Below are 18,539 nucleotides of genomic sequence, written 5' to 3' on the forward strand. Positions count from 1 at the left end.
AATGAGCCTGAAAGTTATTAATCATTCTGGGGTGCATTTCAGAAAACCATCATTAGCCAACTAAGGTCGCAAGTTCTGTCGTTACAAACATAGTTTGTTGATTTTGGTGTTTTCCAAATCCATCGTTTCAACAAACATTCGCAAACTGCGTTGCAAACTTGTATAATTGCAATCACACCTCTGGAGCTGTAGTTAGAAATATAGTTCCTGGCTGTGTTCTATTCCCAGCTATCCACCCTATGCCCTATTCATTTAGAACATTCTAACATTTAAACTTGGAATGATTTTTTAAAATAAAGCATTAAAGTAATCTTTCTTGAAGCACGTGCACATCGAGATGTTTTTTGCTCGCGTTTTACGCCTTGCGACTAAATAGCAGGCGTCAATGTGATCGTGCACACCAATGCGCAAAACGCTAGGCGCAAAAGCGTCATTTAAAAAAAAAACGCCTCATGTTCGTTTTTTTGTTTTGACGCAGATTGGCACTTTTGTTCACGTGCACGGAGCTGCTGAAGTTACCGTGAACAGCACTTGGAGGCGCTCAATCGCAAAACTGTCAATGCGAGCGCACATTGAAGAAGATGCCCAGAGGCGATATGAACGTGGAGCTGCTTATTGCTCTGGTAAACAATAATCATTTCTTCATCGCCAGAGCTGGAGCTGCTACCAGAACCATCCATGCTTGTTCGAGTCACCAGTAAATTTACACAACAAGTGTGTAAACTTCCGCTCCTCCTCTTCTTCTGTGTTGTAAGCGGGTGTCAGAAGCTTATAGTTGTGCAGCGCCATCTAACGTCAAAAGAGTGATTTAGCATACTCTTCTGCTTGATGCCAGTGAAAAGTGCTTGGGTTTGAAGACTGAAAAACGTCTCATAAAACGCCGACGATAAATGCAAAATAAAAACGTCCCGGAGTGTAGGAGCCTTTAGGTGTAATTTGCTTTCAAAGTTTTTCAACAGTTTAGTTTTACCGATATTCATGTTTACAATTGCGTTCCCTTCGCAGTGCACTTTGAAAATAGCGAAAGCTATAGGTGACCCATTATTTAAAAGTGGAATTTATGTTTGGTCTCCAAAGCTTGTGAAAACAAAAAGCATAGCATACGTCAATGCTTTTAATTTATAGTAGGTTATTTATTAAGTATCTGTACTGTATATGACATGGGCCTGTTGGTTAGAACATTTCTGCGGTGGTTTGCATGTGTCAAATTGTAAAAGTAGACTTTTCAAACAAATCTAAATCAACAACTGATTTTCAAAGAGGCAAAACAAATAGAGGGGAGAAAGACCGAGACTGCGTTTACATGGACACCAGTAATCGAATCATTTGCCAAATTCCTAATTTGTGGACTTTAACTGCTGTTCAGCACTTTCACTTTTATTCAGGAACATTTCATGCATGCCCCCATGACAAACAAGATATTGGATGCGAGGAACTGCTGGCAGAGTGTAGGTTGAATGTAATGATTTATACCGCACAACGAATGGGAGAAAAAAAATCTTCCGCATTTCTTGGTAACTTAGATGCACTCGGTAGGTAGCGCCAGAAAGCCGTGTGTGTATAGACTATCCAATTACAAAATGGCGGCAAAAATCCTACACAACGGTAATAGTTTGATTAAGGTGTTTGCATGTTTACTGTTGGAGAGCAGCAGATCTTTCAGTCCATAAAATTGTAGTGATGTTAGCGTACTGTAAACTTAGTAACTCAAAAATAATTTTGACTAAGGTCTATCTTTTAGAATTGAAAGAGTGCTGCTGACGATACTAACTAACTTTGCCATCTGAATAAACAAACAAAGAACACATCACACAAACTTACCAAATCTGTAGAGACAGGACCGGTCTTTTTCAAAAGGAGACTGAATTTGAAAGGAGACAAAAGGAGACAAATCTGAATTTCACCATTTCCAGATGAGAAAAGCTCTTGGGTAAACAGAGTTCCCTACAAAAGTATTTCTGTCGCGTGCACTGTAATCCACAAGTGAGTCCAGCTGCGCTCTCATATCAGGAAATAAAAGCAAAACTTTCACAAAATTTATAAACACAACACTGACGACCCATGCCTTCAAACAATTCTTCTTCCTCCACTTGTTTTGGCAACACAACGTGTTGTCTCTCTGCCGTCTGAACACTTGATCAGGTACAAACAGTCTCGAAGCTAGCATGCATACTAATGAAGTTGCACTGCATACACAATAGAGCGTGCTGATTGGTTTGAACCAGGGGTCCGTTCTTCGTACGTGGATTACTCAGTTAGCTGGATTTGGATATTGACGATTTGACACGATCCAGGATCGTTTTTTTTTCAAAGCTGATCCGAGAGTTGTTGTCATGGCAACAGTTCTGCTAGGTCAAACCTGATCGGGAGCAGGTTCAAATCATATAAACAGGATTAGATCGGCTCAGTTCAAGCAAAGATAATACAGAAAGTATGTTCCCAATTCTGATATTTTTACAGTAGTAGTTATATACACTTGGGAAAATAATACATAATTTTTAAATATATATATAAAGTTATAGTCATTAATAAAATAAATAAAGTTATACATATTAATAAAATGTATGCAATCTGCACCCTCGAAATGAAAGTACAAAGGCTGCCATCTGGTGCGAAGAGAAAACTTATTGAAATGAACTTTTTAGATCGCTTTAGAACAAATTGTGTATAATAGAAATGCACAATATGTGACTTTTTTTTTAAAGCAATAATACATTTATGCAGTCATAAACATGTTTTGATAGTTAATATGCCAGTGATTTGATGCTTCACAAAAGTTGCAGACGCCTTTACCAATATGAAAATGCTTTTGTAAACAACCAGTTATTCTTTATACACCGATTAAAAAACGGCTACTATAATAAAGCAAATCTTTTCTAAATGTAGAACTAAATGCATTGATTTGCATTGAAATACATGATGAATACTCTTGTCTTGACAAATGAAAGTGTAAAGCCTGCAGCTCACAACAAATGTGGAAAGTTCTTGGGTGTCATATTTAACAAGCCGTTTACTGCTAATTTGATGTAATTTTGCTCACATGGATAATTGAATATTAATCAGATGATGTCATTACGCTGCTATGCCGTCAGCCAATCGTTGCATTGCTGATCATGATTTCGAGGATCGATGGATCTGTCCTTCACAACACACGCAGCGATCTCAGATCAGTTCATCCAGACATTCTAATCTGATTCGCGAACTTGTTTGAAGAACCAAATTAGCGAGAGATCAGTTATCAAGATTAAAAGATCCAGGATCTGCCAGATCATCTTAGATCATTTAAGCGAGGTACGAAGAACGGACCCCAAGTCTTTCTTATGAATTAATGCTGCACACTCAAACGTGTCATGTTGTACTCGCCAGTACAGACAGCCATTCTACATTTTAGAATACACACAAGGATCTAATCACCTTCAAAAAAAGGGGGGAACGAATTGGCTTGAAATAATGCAAAAACAACCAATTTTCAACTTTTTGGGAATTATAGGTGTCCTAATAGTGTTTTTAGCCAGTGTTGTGTAAAGAGCAATACAATACAATTTTATGGCTACCTTATCTCTTAAAAAAAGTAAAAAATGCAAATTACAATAAAAAAACATGGCACATTTATATTCATATTGCATCCTTAAAGTAACTAACACATTTAGTTACACTTTTTTTTAAGTGACTACAGATTGTAACATATTACTTTTTTCCCAGCAACCTGGGACACATATATGACTGTCAACAGCTCAAAAAATGTGTTTCGGTGTTTTGTGACCCTTTTAAACTGCCACATTTTTTTCATTTCCATTAAAGCTGTTCGTCGACCATCGCCATTCCTATGCAATTTCTGAATCAGTAACAATGTGGACTGACACTGTGCTCTGTATAAAGACACTGATCCTAGATCAGCTTCTGTACACGCAATTTGAAGATGAGTCAAAGTGAACATTTTGGAATTTGGGTGTGTTTTAATCAGACAAATACATTTAATAATACGGAAACATGGCCGTCCTGTTGAGTTTTATTTTAAATAGTTTTGTCTTAAATGAGCATAAATAGTTACGACAGTAATCAAATGCTTTCTTTATAGATCTATGCATTTTTAAAGTGTGTCTGTTGTCAAACAAAACAGTAGATCAAAATGAGAGATTCGCAGCTCTTCACTAAATAACTATAGTAACTTTAATCAATATTTAAATACAGCAAATAAAAAATGTTAAGTAGATTTTATAACTTGATTTAATTTCTTGTATAGGTCATTGATTTTAATAAGCTAAACCTTTTATTTTGTTGTCAATATTTCATTTGTCATTTGAAGCTAATTTACTCCCCATGTTTGTAATGGTATCCGCTAGGCTTATATACAATTAAGGATTTTGGGGTTTCTTCTGGGTAGCTTTGAGTTTTTTGTTGTTGTTTTTTTTTTGGTGGGGGGAGGGGGAGAGGAGGCATATCCCGTATTTTTACATCCCAATGTTGACAGGTAGATTGTAAACATGGGTATTATAAAATATTATAATCATTTTATGCAAAGTTTTGCTATTGTATTGGTTGACAAAGAATATACATATACTGCAATTTTAGCAAAATTATTAAACATGTGTTGCATGTAGGGCATCATGGTGGCTCAGTGGGTAGCACGATCACCTTACAGCAAGAAGGTCACTGGTTTGAGCCTCATCTGGTTCAGGTGGCATTTCTGCATGTTCTCCGTGTGTTTGCGTGGGTTTCCTCCGTGTCCTCTGGTTTTCCCCACAGTTCAAACACATGCGCTTTACAGTAGGTGAATTAGATAAGCTAAATTGGCCGTGGTGTATGAGTGTGAATGAGTGTGTATGGGTGTCCCCAAGTACTGGGTTGCAGCTGGAACGGCATCGGCTGTGGAAAACATATGCTGGATAAGTTGGTTCATTCAAGTGTGGTGACCCCTGACAAATAAAGGGACTAATTCATAAGGAAAATGAATGAATTATTTAATTCTTTTAATCTTCAGAAGAGAAAAAAATTATTTTTAAAAAATGCATAATATTAAGGAGCTACAGTAGAAATGGATAAAAGCATGATAGTTTGCGTTTCTGTTGTAGAACCAAACTTTATCTGTGTTAATATACTGTTGTTGGGTGTCCAGTGGGCCAGTGCAAACCAAATATTAAAACAATAATATTCAATATAAACTTGAGGAATAAAAGAGAAGATCAGGATCAGTACAGTACCATTCTGGACTTTTGTATGTACTGTTCTTTCTGGTATTTTAGAGCTAGAGATAGCACAGGATCCCTGCACTTCTATCTACAGCTATAGAACTAACAGAAAGTGCTTGACTGTAGTAAAGTAGACCGCATGAGAGTCATTCACACAGATGATCATGTAAATTTAGATGATCATATAGTAAAATATATCAAGCTACATGCAATAAAAGTATAGATTAAAAAACGACAGCCTTTCATATTAAGGTCTTAATTTTGAATATATATATTTTAAATTAAATTAAAAGGTCCTTTTATCAAAGGCATGTTAAATAATTAGCTTCCTAATGAGCCCGAAAGTTATTAATCATTCTGTACAGTCACAATGTTTACAAAAAAACTTACTAGTAATGACACTGGCAGTGTTTTAGACTTTTTTTTAACTAAAAATGCTGTCGGTATTGTAGATCCTAAAAAGAAAATACAGTTATAAAAGTTGTATATAAGAATCATAATTTCCATATTTTTTTGTAAATTGTAGTTTGTGGCCCTTGTTTGTGTGTGTGTGTGTGTGTGTGTGTGTGTAGGTGTGTGCATGCGTGCGTGCGTGTGTGTGTGTGTGTGTGTACAAGTTTTGGTGGTTTACAAGGACAGTTTGTTGTATAATGACTAGGCCCATACGGAATCCACTGATTTCTGCAGATTTTGAGCCCACCGAGTCTATTTATTTCCTTGTGTAAATGTGTGCAAATTTATATTTATTCAGTTTTTAAATAATTTTCTGTAATATTATTGACTAATATGAAAATGTATACATGATTTATTTAGAATACAGTTTGTTTACAGTTTGTTAGAGTACAGTTTGTACAGTTTTAGTAGATACATAATATAAGAGACTTGCTTATATATTTAGATATATAACGTTTTTAGCTATGATACTCCCAAAATCATGCATAAATCCACAGATTTTTCAGATCTTTCTCCACAGAAATAGCAAAAATGTCAGCAGATTTTGTCCGGCCCTGACAATGACACATGTATAATCCTATAGTTGTACTCTATACTGGTGGTTACCACCATTTGTTAAAGCAGCAAAAGCGATTAACACCGAAACATGAACAAACAAGATTATCAAAACACAAAGAATTCATAATAAGAACCCAACTCAGGCTCATTCTAATAACATTTCTGGACAGAGCAAAATGCTTCCCAGGAGCTATGTTTATTGCAGTTTTTGTTTTCGCGAATTCACCAGAGGTCGCTGTGCATGCATCTCAAATTTCTCCTGCAAGTGCCATTAACACCTGCTTTTCTCATGTAAATCCAACAGACGCCGCTGTCGACTGACTGAATAACTAATCGACTGACCCACCCTTTTTCGTTCCTAAACCCAACCATTAGTGTTTTTAAAAGCAATCCAGAAAATAAAAAATCCCGAACCTGATTTTTACCACGTTTTTAAATTGTATTACATTCTTACTCTGTTATTGTTTATTTTATTTTTAAGCTGCTGTTTATGCTTACCTGCTTTCTGGAACCATTCTTCACCGTACTTGAATCTCGTTGTCGCGGTCAACTCCGCTCTGTGTCTCAAATCTGCCAACATACATGTCGAGCCATTGGACAAACTGGTAACAGCGGAAAAACCATTCATACTGGGGTAAGCGGTCAGCTGGTAAGCGTGAAAAGGAATGGCGTCATACCACCAAATAGCAATCATTTTAAAAGGGAAATGAAGCCATAGCTCTGGATACATAATTTACAATCATCAGAAATGTATGTAGGGCTACATGTTCAGAATGAGCCTATTTTGTAACAACCTTATATTTCTTTAATCAAATGAAAGAGACAGATGTACTCTCCCCTAAAATAATTCACTCGTTTGTAAGTAGTTTTTTTCTGAAATTGCAAATACAAATGGATCATTTAAGCATTGAAATGTTTCATCAAAAGTCTCAGAGGCTTCTGAAACTCCAGTGTAAAAGCACACATCAGTTAAAGCACTGAAGAAACTCTACAAATGTGAGACCTATCTTTTTAAACACTTGTCTCTCACATTGTTTCCACAAGAGATACAACCATTTCTGCCACAGGGCTAAAGTGGCACACGCTCAATTTTTTTGCAGTTCATTACGCAGGTTTAGTTTGTTCTGATCTGCTCTGTAGATATGTGTGTAAACAAAGGCTTTCATTCCCTGACAGTTCTGTAATTCGTCTAGACCTGCAAGTATAACACTATTGTTTAGACACCTGTTTATACCTGTTTTTCAACAAGTGTGTCAAAGGAGAATTATTTGGAGGATTCATCAGTAAATGCTCTGAATGGCCTCTATAAACTCCTGCAGCAATGACGTCATTGCCTTGGTAGACTTCCATACTGTCATGTTCTATGAAGATCTCTTGACGTGTCGTTTGTCAGAAAGTTAAATGGCGACGGGATGAAATGTTTTCGACACTGCTCCTTCGGGACATTGATGGCCACTGTATACTGCACACCAGTTGCATAACTAGATAGTAAAGGAAAATATCATTCAAATGAATGCAAAATAACAGAGGAATCAAACATGCATGCTGAGACTCTATTAGTGAAACATTTCATGTTATAATGCAAACATTTATTTATTTTCCTTCGGCTTAGTCTCAGATTTGTCAGAGGTCGCCACAGCTGAATGAACCGCTGCATATGTTTTACACAGCAAATGCCCTTCCAGCTGCAACCAAGTACTGGGAAACACCCATACACACTTACATGTGTTTGGACTGTAGGGGAAACTGGAGCACCCAGAGGAAACCTACGGGGAGAACATGCAAACTCCACATAAAAATGCCAACTGGCCCAGCCGGGACTCAAACCAACGACCTTCTTGTTGTGAGGTGACAGTGCTCACCACTGAGCCACTGTGCCACCAATAATGCAAATGTCTCATTAAAAACTATAACTACCAATTTTTTTCTTGCGATTAGAATTATCTCCATCAATTTTTGTACCACCTCAGTGCCCAGCTCTGGCCCACACAATCAGGTTTTGTTTGGCCCACATGCCACAGTGAATTACGGTACATGACTGGACCAAGTCTGGCTTCAAGACAAGGGCCAAACATGGACTATACAAGTCATAGCCAAGTTAGTAACTCCATAATGGGGCCGGAACGAGGCCAGATAAATTGGTGTGTCCCGATTGCAATGAAACTGATAAACCCATGAAGCATTGTGCTTTAGGCATGCTTTAACATGCTCAAAGCGACCTGATTGGTAGAATTTTTTTCTTTACTCAAAAAAATATTGTAATGTATTTTAAATGTGGGTCAAACTTACATGGTCCACATATCAATTCTTAACATATGGGCCAAATACAACATTTTACATCTGGCCCAAATCTTGTGTGCCGCCTTAAAGACAGTGCCATCTCTGCCAAACCCGAACCATGTTTTGGCCCACATGCTGTATGGCAGTGCCGAATGAATGCCTGCTGTGCCAGCTTTATGCCAAATCTGAGCCAGAATTTTTTGCTGCCTGGAAAGTGATGCTCACTTCCAGCCAGCCACATATCCAATATAGACTTTACCCTGCATATCAAAAATCTCTCAAAGTTAGGCTTTCAATCAAAACGTGAATAAATAATGGACGACTAATACCGGAGCCTAAGGACTTGCTTGAAGACTTCAAATACAACTAAAGGTAAGACCAGTGTGCCTTTACTGACAGCCGCGTGTGTGGGTCTTGTTGGAAAATATGGCGAAAAGTCCTAAATGATAATAATAATTTGGGTGCGTTGTTTACTTCAATAATGCCACTAATATCTGCAAACTCCACATGTCTTAATTCCATTTCTGTTTAGTTCAGTTATGACTTTAGTCGGATTAAGGTGATCAAAAATTGCTGTTTGGAGCTTATGCAGGCCTACAGTTCAACATTTATGTTTAACTGAATAAACAGTTTGTAAACACAAATACATCTTATTGAACATCATGTATTTTCATTAACCATTATCATAGTAGAACAGTTTCTCAAGCAGTTTGTGATGCATTTTGGAAACAGGAGATGAGCCCCTGGTCCAATGCGCCTTTTTTGAACACACAGACACACACACACACCTCTATGCAGAGGTTCAGAGTTGACAAAGATGAGATACAGTATTGCCTGTTTATGTGCATTCATTTTTGGATAAACACAGCTAAAGTACAGTTCTATAGCACTGTGCCCCATAAGCTATGGAAATCTAATGTATATGTAAAATTATAGGTAGGATATTTGACTATATGCAAATCTTTGTAATTTTATTGGTTGACAAAAAAATACGTAAACAGCTATTTTGAAAAAAGTATTAAACATATGATGTCATATACTGAATGTGATTTGCATACATTGCCATATATCAGATTTCTTTCATGATTTCAGTTATTTCACAGTTTACAGAAGTCAAAAATCTAAACCAAAAATCTGGCTTCATGAGGTGTGAAACACACTGTGTGAAATACAACATCTGAACTGTGTATTTGAGAATTGTATCAATTCTGATTGGCCAGAACGAAAGTGTGCTCACTCAATTGGCTAGTAAGACTATCACACACAGATGGCAGTCACGCATTTGCTCTAGGTGGGGGAAATTAGGTAATACATACAGTTAAAGGCTTTCCCAGAGATGGGTTGCGGCTTGAAGGACATCTGCTGTGTAAGAACTTGCTGGATAAGTTGGCGGTTCATTCCGCTGTGGCGATCCCGGATTAATAAAAGGATTAAGCCGACAAGCAAATGAATGAATGAACAGTTAAAGGCAGCATAATTAGCCCCCTTTTGAATTTATTTATTTATTTATTTTTCCCAAATGATGTTTAACAGAGCAAAGAAATTTCCTTAGTCTGTCTGATAATATTTTTTCTTCGGGAGAAAGTCTTATTTGTTTTATTTAGGTTCAAATAAAAGCAGTTTTAAATTTTTTAATAGCCATTTTAAGGTAAAAATTATTAGCCACTTTAAGCATTTTTTTTTCCAAATAGTCTACAGAACAAACCTTCAAAATACAATGACTTGCTTAATTACCTTAACCTGCCTAGTTAACCTAATTAACCTAGTTAAGCCTTTAAATGTCACTTTAGGCTGTATAGAAGTGTCTTGAAAAAATATCTACACTGTCATCATGGCAAAGATAAAATAAATCAGTTATTAGAGATAATTTATTAAAACTATCATGTTTAGAAATGTGCTGAAAAAAATCTGCTCTCTGTTAAACAGAAATTGGGGAAAAATAAACAGGGGGGCCAAAAATTCTGACTTCAACTGTATATATTTAATTCTGTATATACTGTATTTCCTTTTGCGATCAGCTAATCACAACGTTACCATGAATTTTGGCCCGTGGGCCCTAGTTTGATCAACTCCGAAAAAAGTATCAAACAGAAAATATGGTGAGTATAAGTTTATTTCTACAAGCAGCAAAAGCCATTAATATTGTTACCAAAATCATGAACAAACAAGCATTTTAAAAAAAGATGATCAAAATACACTGTGACCAGAATACATGATACACTCTCAGAAATAAAGGTATGTGAACTGTCACTGGAGTGGTACCTTTTCAAAAGATACAAATTTGTACCTAAAAGGTCCATATTAATATCTCAAGGTTACATATTAGCACCTAAAAAGTACAAAAGAGTTCCTTTTAAAATGTTTAGGTAGTAATATATACATTTGACTTACCAATATGTACCCTTTAAGTACAAATGTGTACCTTTTGAAAAGGTACCACCCCAGTGACAGCTTACGTACCTTTATTTATGAGAGCTCACATTTTTTTCATCAAATGAAAGAGACAGATGTACTCTGATCTGAAAGAATTGACTCATTATTAAGTTTGTTAAATGAAAAAGCAAAAGGCAGAGTATAAACTGATCATTTGAGCACTGAAATGTATCATCAGAAGTCTCAGCCGACTCTGAAACTCCAGTGCCAAAGCACAGATCAGTTAAAGCACTGAAGAAACTCAACAGGATGAACCTATCTTAAACATCTGCTTCTCACATGGTTTCCACAAGGCGTACAACTACGTCCACGACATTGGTAAAGTGGCACATGCTCAGCAATCTTTTTCAGTTTATTATGTAGGTTGTGGTAGTTCTGATCTTCTTTATGTGTATGTGTGTAAACAAAGGCTTTCATTCCCTGATAATTCTCTAATTCCTGAAGACCTGCAAGCATAACACTACTGTTAAGACATCCGTCTACACAGGGAGAGAACCGATAAGTGTAGAAAATCACACATCCATCACTCCTTTTATTCAGCAAGTGTGTCAAAGGAGATTTATTTGGAGGATTCATCAGTAAATGCTCATAAGGGGCATCTCTATGAACCACTGTAGCCGTGAGTTCAGTGCCTTGGTAGACTTCTTTATTGTCATGTTGAAAGTAAGGCCTAACATCGCTTGACATGTCTTTTGTCAGAAAGTTAAATGATGATGGGATGAAACCTCTTCGACACTGCTCCTTCGGGACATTGATGGCATATTGCACAGCACCTCCATAAGTGTATCTAGAAAGAAACGAATATCATTTAAATAAATGCAAAATAACAGAGGAATCAAACATGCATGCTGAGACTCTGTGTCAGTGAAACTTTTATGGTATAATGCAAAGTTCATCAAACATCTCAACAATTCAGTTACTCCTTTAAGCTGACAATCTCCATTAAATTTTGTAGCACCTCCACCTCTTTTTGTCTAAAATCAGACTGGCAGAACCCAAGTGATGCTCAACGCTTAATTACATTTAAAGTTAGCTTTTTTAAATATGATGATGTTTTACTTGTTAAGATTACAAGAATAATGCAAACTCCGAAACACATTCAGCTCTTAAGATTAAAATATCTCAGTGCAATAAAAGCATTAAAGTGGTTATTAGATGATATTTGATACATATATAATACTAATTTAACTCCTTACTTCCATGTGTAGGCATATTGCTGTTGTGGCTGGTGTCATTTTCTTAGCCCTTGGTTTCGAGTGTGGTCCTGAAAAATCTCTGTTTTTAAGGATTATCTAGCCTTTCCCCTTAGCACAGGGGTCGGCAACCCAAAATGTTGAAAGAGCCATATTGAACCAAAAAAAACAAAAAACAAATATGTTTGGAGCCGCAAAAAATGTAAAGCCTTATGATGAAGGAAACACATGCTGTATCTATAGTAGCTATATTAGCCTACTATAAAAATGACTAAGTTGGCTACAAATACATAATGAGCCTTCATGATTAAATAGCCACTGAAATCAGGTGGTTGGTGTTTATTTCGTTGTCATTTAAACACTTCAGCACAGCCTCTGGTCTTTCAGTGATATTAATTTGATCTTGCGGCCCATCAGAGTTCACATACCTGCATAAAAGCGCATTGAATTTCGGCCACATCACAGGCAATTGAGTATGCTGGCACTGAATTAATGTCCTTGGTTTGCTGATCGGTGATGTTACCTGCCATTTTAATAGCCCTTTCCTTCACTGTCTTAGCGGAGAGAGGTATATCTTTAATTTTTTGTATTATCTTGGTTTTGTTTTTGAAGTCTGCAATTACTGTAGGTGTTCTAATATGTTGATGAATGACTCCTTCATGTAGTCACCATCTGTGAACGGTTTTCCATGCTTTATTATCTCCCGGTTTGTTTACAACAGCCACCTGCCCGGCATCCCGCCCTGCTGATAGAAACCTGTGTCGCAGGCTATGACGCAAATCTTCGTTGACAGAAATGTTGAAATTAAATATTAATTCTACACACTTTTACAGCATTTGAAAACGTAAAAAATGTTTGTCCTCCTATAGAAATCATATTAAAACAAAAATATATACTAACCTTCCCCATCTTTTTGAACATTTTTGAAAAAACTTCAGGGAGCCACAAGGGCAGCGCTAAAGAGCCGCGGGTTGCTGACCCCTGCCCTAGCACTATGCCTTCAAGCTAAAGAGAATTGGGACACCCCTACCCCTTCCCGTGAATAAGAGGAAGGGCTAGGGCGTAGAATTGGAATTGGGCTGTAAATCAATGAAAGCACTGAAAGTTAAATAATGCAAATGGTAAAACTTTATTTTGATGGTCCATTTGAGTATTAGTAGACTGTCTGCTTAATATCTGCTGATACTGCTCCTTCAACAGACATTTAACTGACTATAGGAAACTTTGCAAGTACATGTCAACTTAGACTACAAACCCCAACTGAACAGTTTACTTATAATCTAAAGAAAACTAGTTGGCATGAAGATCCAATTTAACTTAAATTCAACAAACAGACCATCAAAATAAAGTTTGAGCCTGCATATAATGACAAATGCAAACATACAGTAGTTTTACTTCATTTTAAACATCAAGTGAAGTTTATGTATAAACAAATTTCGAGAGGATCACGTGCTTATGATTGTTCACAGCTGTTCCAACTTTAGCTAATGACTGATTATCCGATCAGATGATCCTTAACTCACTATAAATAACCAGACTTTTCTCATCTCAATATCTTTGTCTTGAAGAAACCCCCCTACCCAACCCTACTTTCCCTCTTTTCAAACGGGCGTCACGGTGGCCAGCGATTAGCGCTGTTGCCTCACAGCAAGAATGCCCCTGGTTTAATTCCTTTCCAAACCAGACGGCATTTCTGTGCGGAGTTTGCTCGTTCTCCCCGTGGTCGCGCGGGTTTTCCCCGGGTCCTCCGGTTTCCTCCCACAGTTCAAAAACAAGCACTCTAAACAATTAATCCAAAATACTTTAGCTAAACTCTGAGTACACCTTTCAGCATCCATATCTGACACTTAGCTACAACAAGCAAGAGGGGGAGTCATCGAGATCTACCTGAGCTCAAACTCCCCTCTCGCCTTGCAATGCAGGGCTCGAGGATCTTATAAGCTCAGGGCTCTCTCCCGGGACAGCACGCCAAACTAGCTTTATTATCAATCATCAGCTAAGTGTAAACACTTGAAACATACTTCAAATTTAAATGTACTCGAATCCTGGCGAGGGTGCTTATGTCCACCTCTTCATTCGACACACTTTGAATATCAGAAAGCAACACAATCCCAAGAAGGAGCCTTGAAAGCACAGCGAAGACCTATAAGGAGAAACATGAAGTTAGCAACAGTTTGTGCTACTGTATAAGCACAAGTGCAAAAACACAAAACTTTATACTTTATATTAAAAAAACTGGATGTTATTGTTTCTCTCTAAGCACAGCTACACTGTAAAAATAAAAAATATAAAGTTTCCATATTTTGTGATTCACAAGTGTTTTCTGTTTGTTTACGGTTGTGAATTGCAAATTCAACTCTACAGTTTATTAAAGTGACGCTTTAGTACTTTTAAATAATATAATATATAAAATAATATACAGTGGAAGTCAGAATTATTAGCCCCCCTTTGAATTCGTTTTCTTTTTTTATATTTTTTCAAATGTTTAATAGAGCAAGGAAATTTTCACAGTATGGCTGTCAATATTTTTTCTTCTGGAGAAAGTCTTATTTGTTTTTTTTCGGCAGGAATAAAAGCAATTTATTTTTTTACAAACATTTTAGGGTCAAATTTATTAACCCATTTAAGTTATATTTTTTTTCGATAGTCTACAGAACAAACCATCGTTATATAATAACTTGCCTAATTACTCTAGCCTGCCTAGTTAACCTAATTAACCTAGTAAAGCCTTTAAATGTCACTTTAAGCTGTATGGAAGTGTCTTGAAAAATATCTAGGCAAACATTATTTACTGTCATCATGGCAAAGATAAAATAAATCATATAAATCAAAAATATTTTGCTTTTTGCTTGAGAAAGTTCAATTATTTCCATATCGATAAACAAATGATGAATCTATTTTATCACGCCTTTCTTGAATCCGTTTTATCCTTTGCTCTGGTGTCATGGTTTGGAAATCTTTCTGTCAAGAATAAAAATTCACTAAATCAAATAGTTAAGTGGTCCAGTAAGCTGACCGGGGTGTCACTAGCCAATCAAGAAGCTGTGTACACTAGGCAGCTAAAGAGAATTACAAATTCAATTTTAAATGACACTGCTCATCCCCTACATTTAGAGTTTCAGCTCCCTCCCTCCGGTCGTAGGTTTCTAGTATTAAGCTGTAAAACGAAACGTTACAAAAATAGTTTTATACCAGCAGCCATTAGACATTTAAATAAGACTTAAGCAGAGATGTTTTAGTGACCTGTATATTTTAAATCATTTTAAATATTTACTTGGGGGAGGGGGGTGGACACTTAAAGTGATTAATTATTTATTCTTTATGTTTTATGTTTTATGTCCTAATGCGCATTTGTTGTTGTTACTGTGTGAGTTGCTTTGTGTGGCACTGTTGTAAGATGAGGACTCTTGACTGCAAATCAAATCTACCTTCGGGTATAAATAAAGTAACCTAACCTAACCTAACCTTATTAGAAATGACTTATTAAAACTATTATGTTTAGAAATGTGCTGAAAAAAAGAGTTTTTTTTTTTCAGAAATTTTTTGGGGGGGGTGAATAAACAGGTGGCTAATAATTCAGGGGCGCTAATGATTCTGACTTCAACTGGATATGTAGAGACGTAAGTCTGTAAAATAACAGAAAATGTACTAGAAGTTTATTACAAGGTTTTTGTAGTGTAATATACAAAACCCAACCCAGACAATATCACTTTAAACTAAATAAAATGTCAATAAAAGTCACTTAAAAAAAACTTTTCATGATTAAAAGTTGGTCAAAAGCTTAAAAAACAGGAAAATAATAAATTTTATATATATATATATATATATATATATATATATATATATATATATATATATATATATATATATATATATATATATATATACCAAAATATAGACGAAACAGCAAATTTACTGGTATTCTTTACAGTTATACAGACTCATCTTGGTCTATGCTAACTTTTTGATTTTTTCAGAGAGAATTATTTTGTCACATAAGGTTTTTACACGTGTTTATATCATTTTATTATACTATATTTGGCTACTAATTAGTAAGGAAGTGAGGCTTCAGTCTTCAGATTGATTAATAGGACTTGGTTATACCGCCATCTGTTGGATGAAGAATTTTTAATTAATTAATTTTTTGTTGTAGTTTTTGTAATTTGTAGGAAGACTCTAAGGCCCACGCTGTTAGACAAATACCACCCCCCTCCACTTAACTTTTCAGCCGTGACAACCACAACCCAAAACACTCCCCCACTCTACCGCCCTTTCACTTTTGGCTGTGACTATCCCAAACTCCCCCCAAGGCTCTTCACTTTAGGCCTCCCACTAGCGCCCCTGCCTCTGCTCTTCAATTCTGTCCTCGACACCATCACAAAGTTGTTATAGGGTTCGTACCAGTCAGCGATGCCCCTGATATCTTTTACATATAAAAAAAGTCATATAGACAGAATACAGTGGACAAACACGCAGAGATAAGTTCACAACCGGGCATCAAATTATTTTCTGTCAATCAAAATTTTTGCATTCAGCTAAACATTGTTTTGTTAATATTTAGTTTATTTATTTTTCATACTGTGTCATTTTTAATCATTCTGTGTTACATTTCAATCAAAACACTGTATAGGCACAGACATCTTTCTGTCAGAATCTGAGCATTCTCTGAAATCTTTAAGTAAGTACACTTTTTCAGGAGCTTTCTTTTGGTTATTAAAGTGCTGTTAGCACAAGATCAGTTTTCTTAATGTGAGCACTAATGCTACTTTAGGTATTAAATAATGATGCTTACCATAGTTTCTGTTGTTGAAAATGAGAAGGTTCAGAGCTGCTGTGTGAGTCTGCTGTAAGGAAAGAGAGATGAGAAAGAGAAAGTATAGAGGGTATTTATTCTGAATGTTGACCAGCCCACTTATTCATGTACACAGCAGCTGAAATGGTTCATACTTAAATTGGATTACAAGTCCAACTCTTTAACCATTAGGCTGCCCCTCATATGAACAACAAATTATTTGATTGATTGATTGATTGATTGATTGATTGATTGATTGATTGGTTGATTGATTGATTGGCACAGTGGTTAGCACTGTCTCCTCACAGCAAGAAGGCCAGTTGGCATTTCTGTGTGGAGTTTACGAATTTCTCCTGGTCCAGCCGGGACTTGCTGTGAGACAATAGTGCCAACCACTGAGCCAGTATGCCGCCCCTACTATAAACTGAAATATAATTACAGACATGTTGCTGTGGTTCTTGAGCAGAAAGCATTTGCGTCAAATCACAGTGTTTTGCAAGAGCTTGTGTTCTGTTGTGTGAGATTTGGTCTGGAGGTTTTTATTATCTCTCACTTTAAGAGAAAATGCACAGACAGTATCAATAATATATCAGGCTCGTAGCCAGCCTATTGAAAGGACTGGTTCTTTTTTCTGAAAAAGTAGACCTTGTTTTGTAGTTATTCACCTCGTTTTCTATTCAATTATGCATTTTAGTGACATTTTAAGAACTGATATTTGCTGGGTCAGCTTGTTGGATGGTGATCATAACCACACTTTTTTGATGCACAAAATAATATTGCTCACCAAACTATTTTACTATGAAGTATTTACTTACAAACTTGGATTTAAACTGTGTGTAAATGCAGTTTTATAAATATTGTCATGAGATTAGCATTCAAAAAAACAAATAAAGAAATTTTATACTTATTTTTAAATATTCAATTTAATTTGTATTTATTTCTACAGCACTTTTACAATGTAGATTGTGTCAAAGCAGCTTTACATAGAAGATTATAGTGAATTGAAACAGTACAAATTTATTATCATCTATCATTTCTATTAAAAAAAAAAAAAGGAATCGGGTGAACCTTGTTTTAAAACAAAAACTGCAGCCTATGGGCAAATAAAATATGTCCAGCTCATTAAACTTTCCTCAGTCAGAATTTGGTCACTTAATTCAAATAAATGTGTCTTAAAGCCTTCTTCTATCTATAAGTTTCACAATTTATAATGGCATAGCAGTCAAATATGGAATAAATGAGTTTATAAAGGGTCAAATTCTGGACTTTGTCAGTGGGGGTGGGTCTTTAGAACTTTCGACCTAGGTTACTTGCCTGCAATTTCAAGTACCCAAAACCCACCATGTGTTCACATATTTTAGATTTTCATCCTTTCAGAAAAAAATATAAATAAACTTGTCAGGCATGTACTGTGATTCTTTGCATGTTTTGCCCTCTGGGTCTCTTTCAGTCATGTGACTGAATCTACAGAAAAATAGACAGAGTTGATTTTGGTTTTATTGTAAAACAAAACAAAACAAAACAAGAAAACATGTTAAAAGAGAATCTGAAATATAATATAGCATACTTAAAAAAAAATGTTATAAAAGTTTTATAATGAATATATATTTTTTTTATTAAATTAGTCTTACACTTCATATT

At 36.0% G+C, this 18,539-nt stretch overlaps 1 protein-coding gene across 1 annotated transcript; it reads right to left on the bottom strand.

The window, feature by feature from the left end:
- Positions 1–10,575: 10,575 nt before the first annotated feature.
- LOC795173 (uncharacterized) lies at positions 10,576–16,968 on the bottom strand. Its single transcript, NM_001386239.1, has 3 exons — positions 16,899–16,968; positions 14,128–14,249; positions 10,576–11,700 (listed from the first exon to the last, which is right to left on the bottom strand). The coding sequence occupies exons 1-3, from the start codon at positions 16,899–16,901 to the stop codon at positions 11,169–11,171; spliced, it is 657 nt and encodes a 218-aa protein (NP_001373168.1). The 5' UTR covers positions 16,902–16,968; the 3' UTR covers positions 10,576–11,168.
- Between the last annotated feature and the right edge of the window lie 1,571 nt (positions 16,969–18,539).

This window comes from Danio rerio, chromosome 15, assembly GCF_049306965.1.
Source record: "Danio rerio strain Tuebingen ecotype United States chromosome 15, GRCz12tu, whole genome shotgun sequence".
NCBI lineage: Eukaryota > Metazoa > Chordata > Actinopteri > Cypriniformes > Danionidae > Danio > Danio rerio.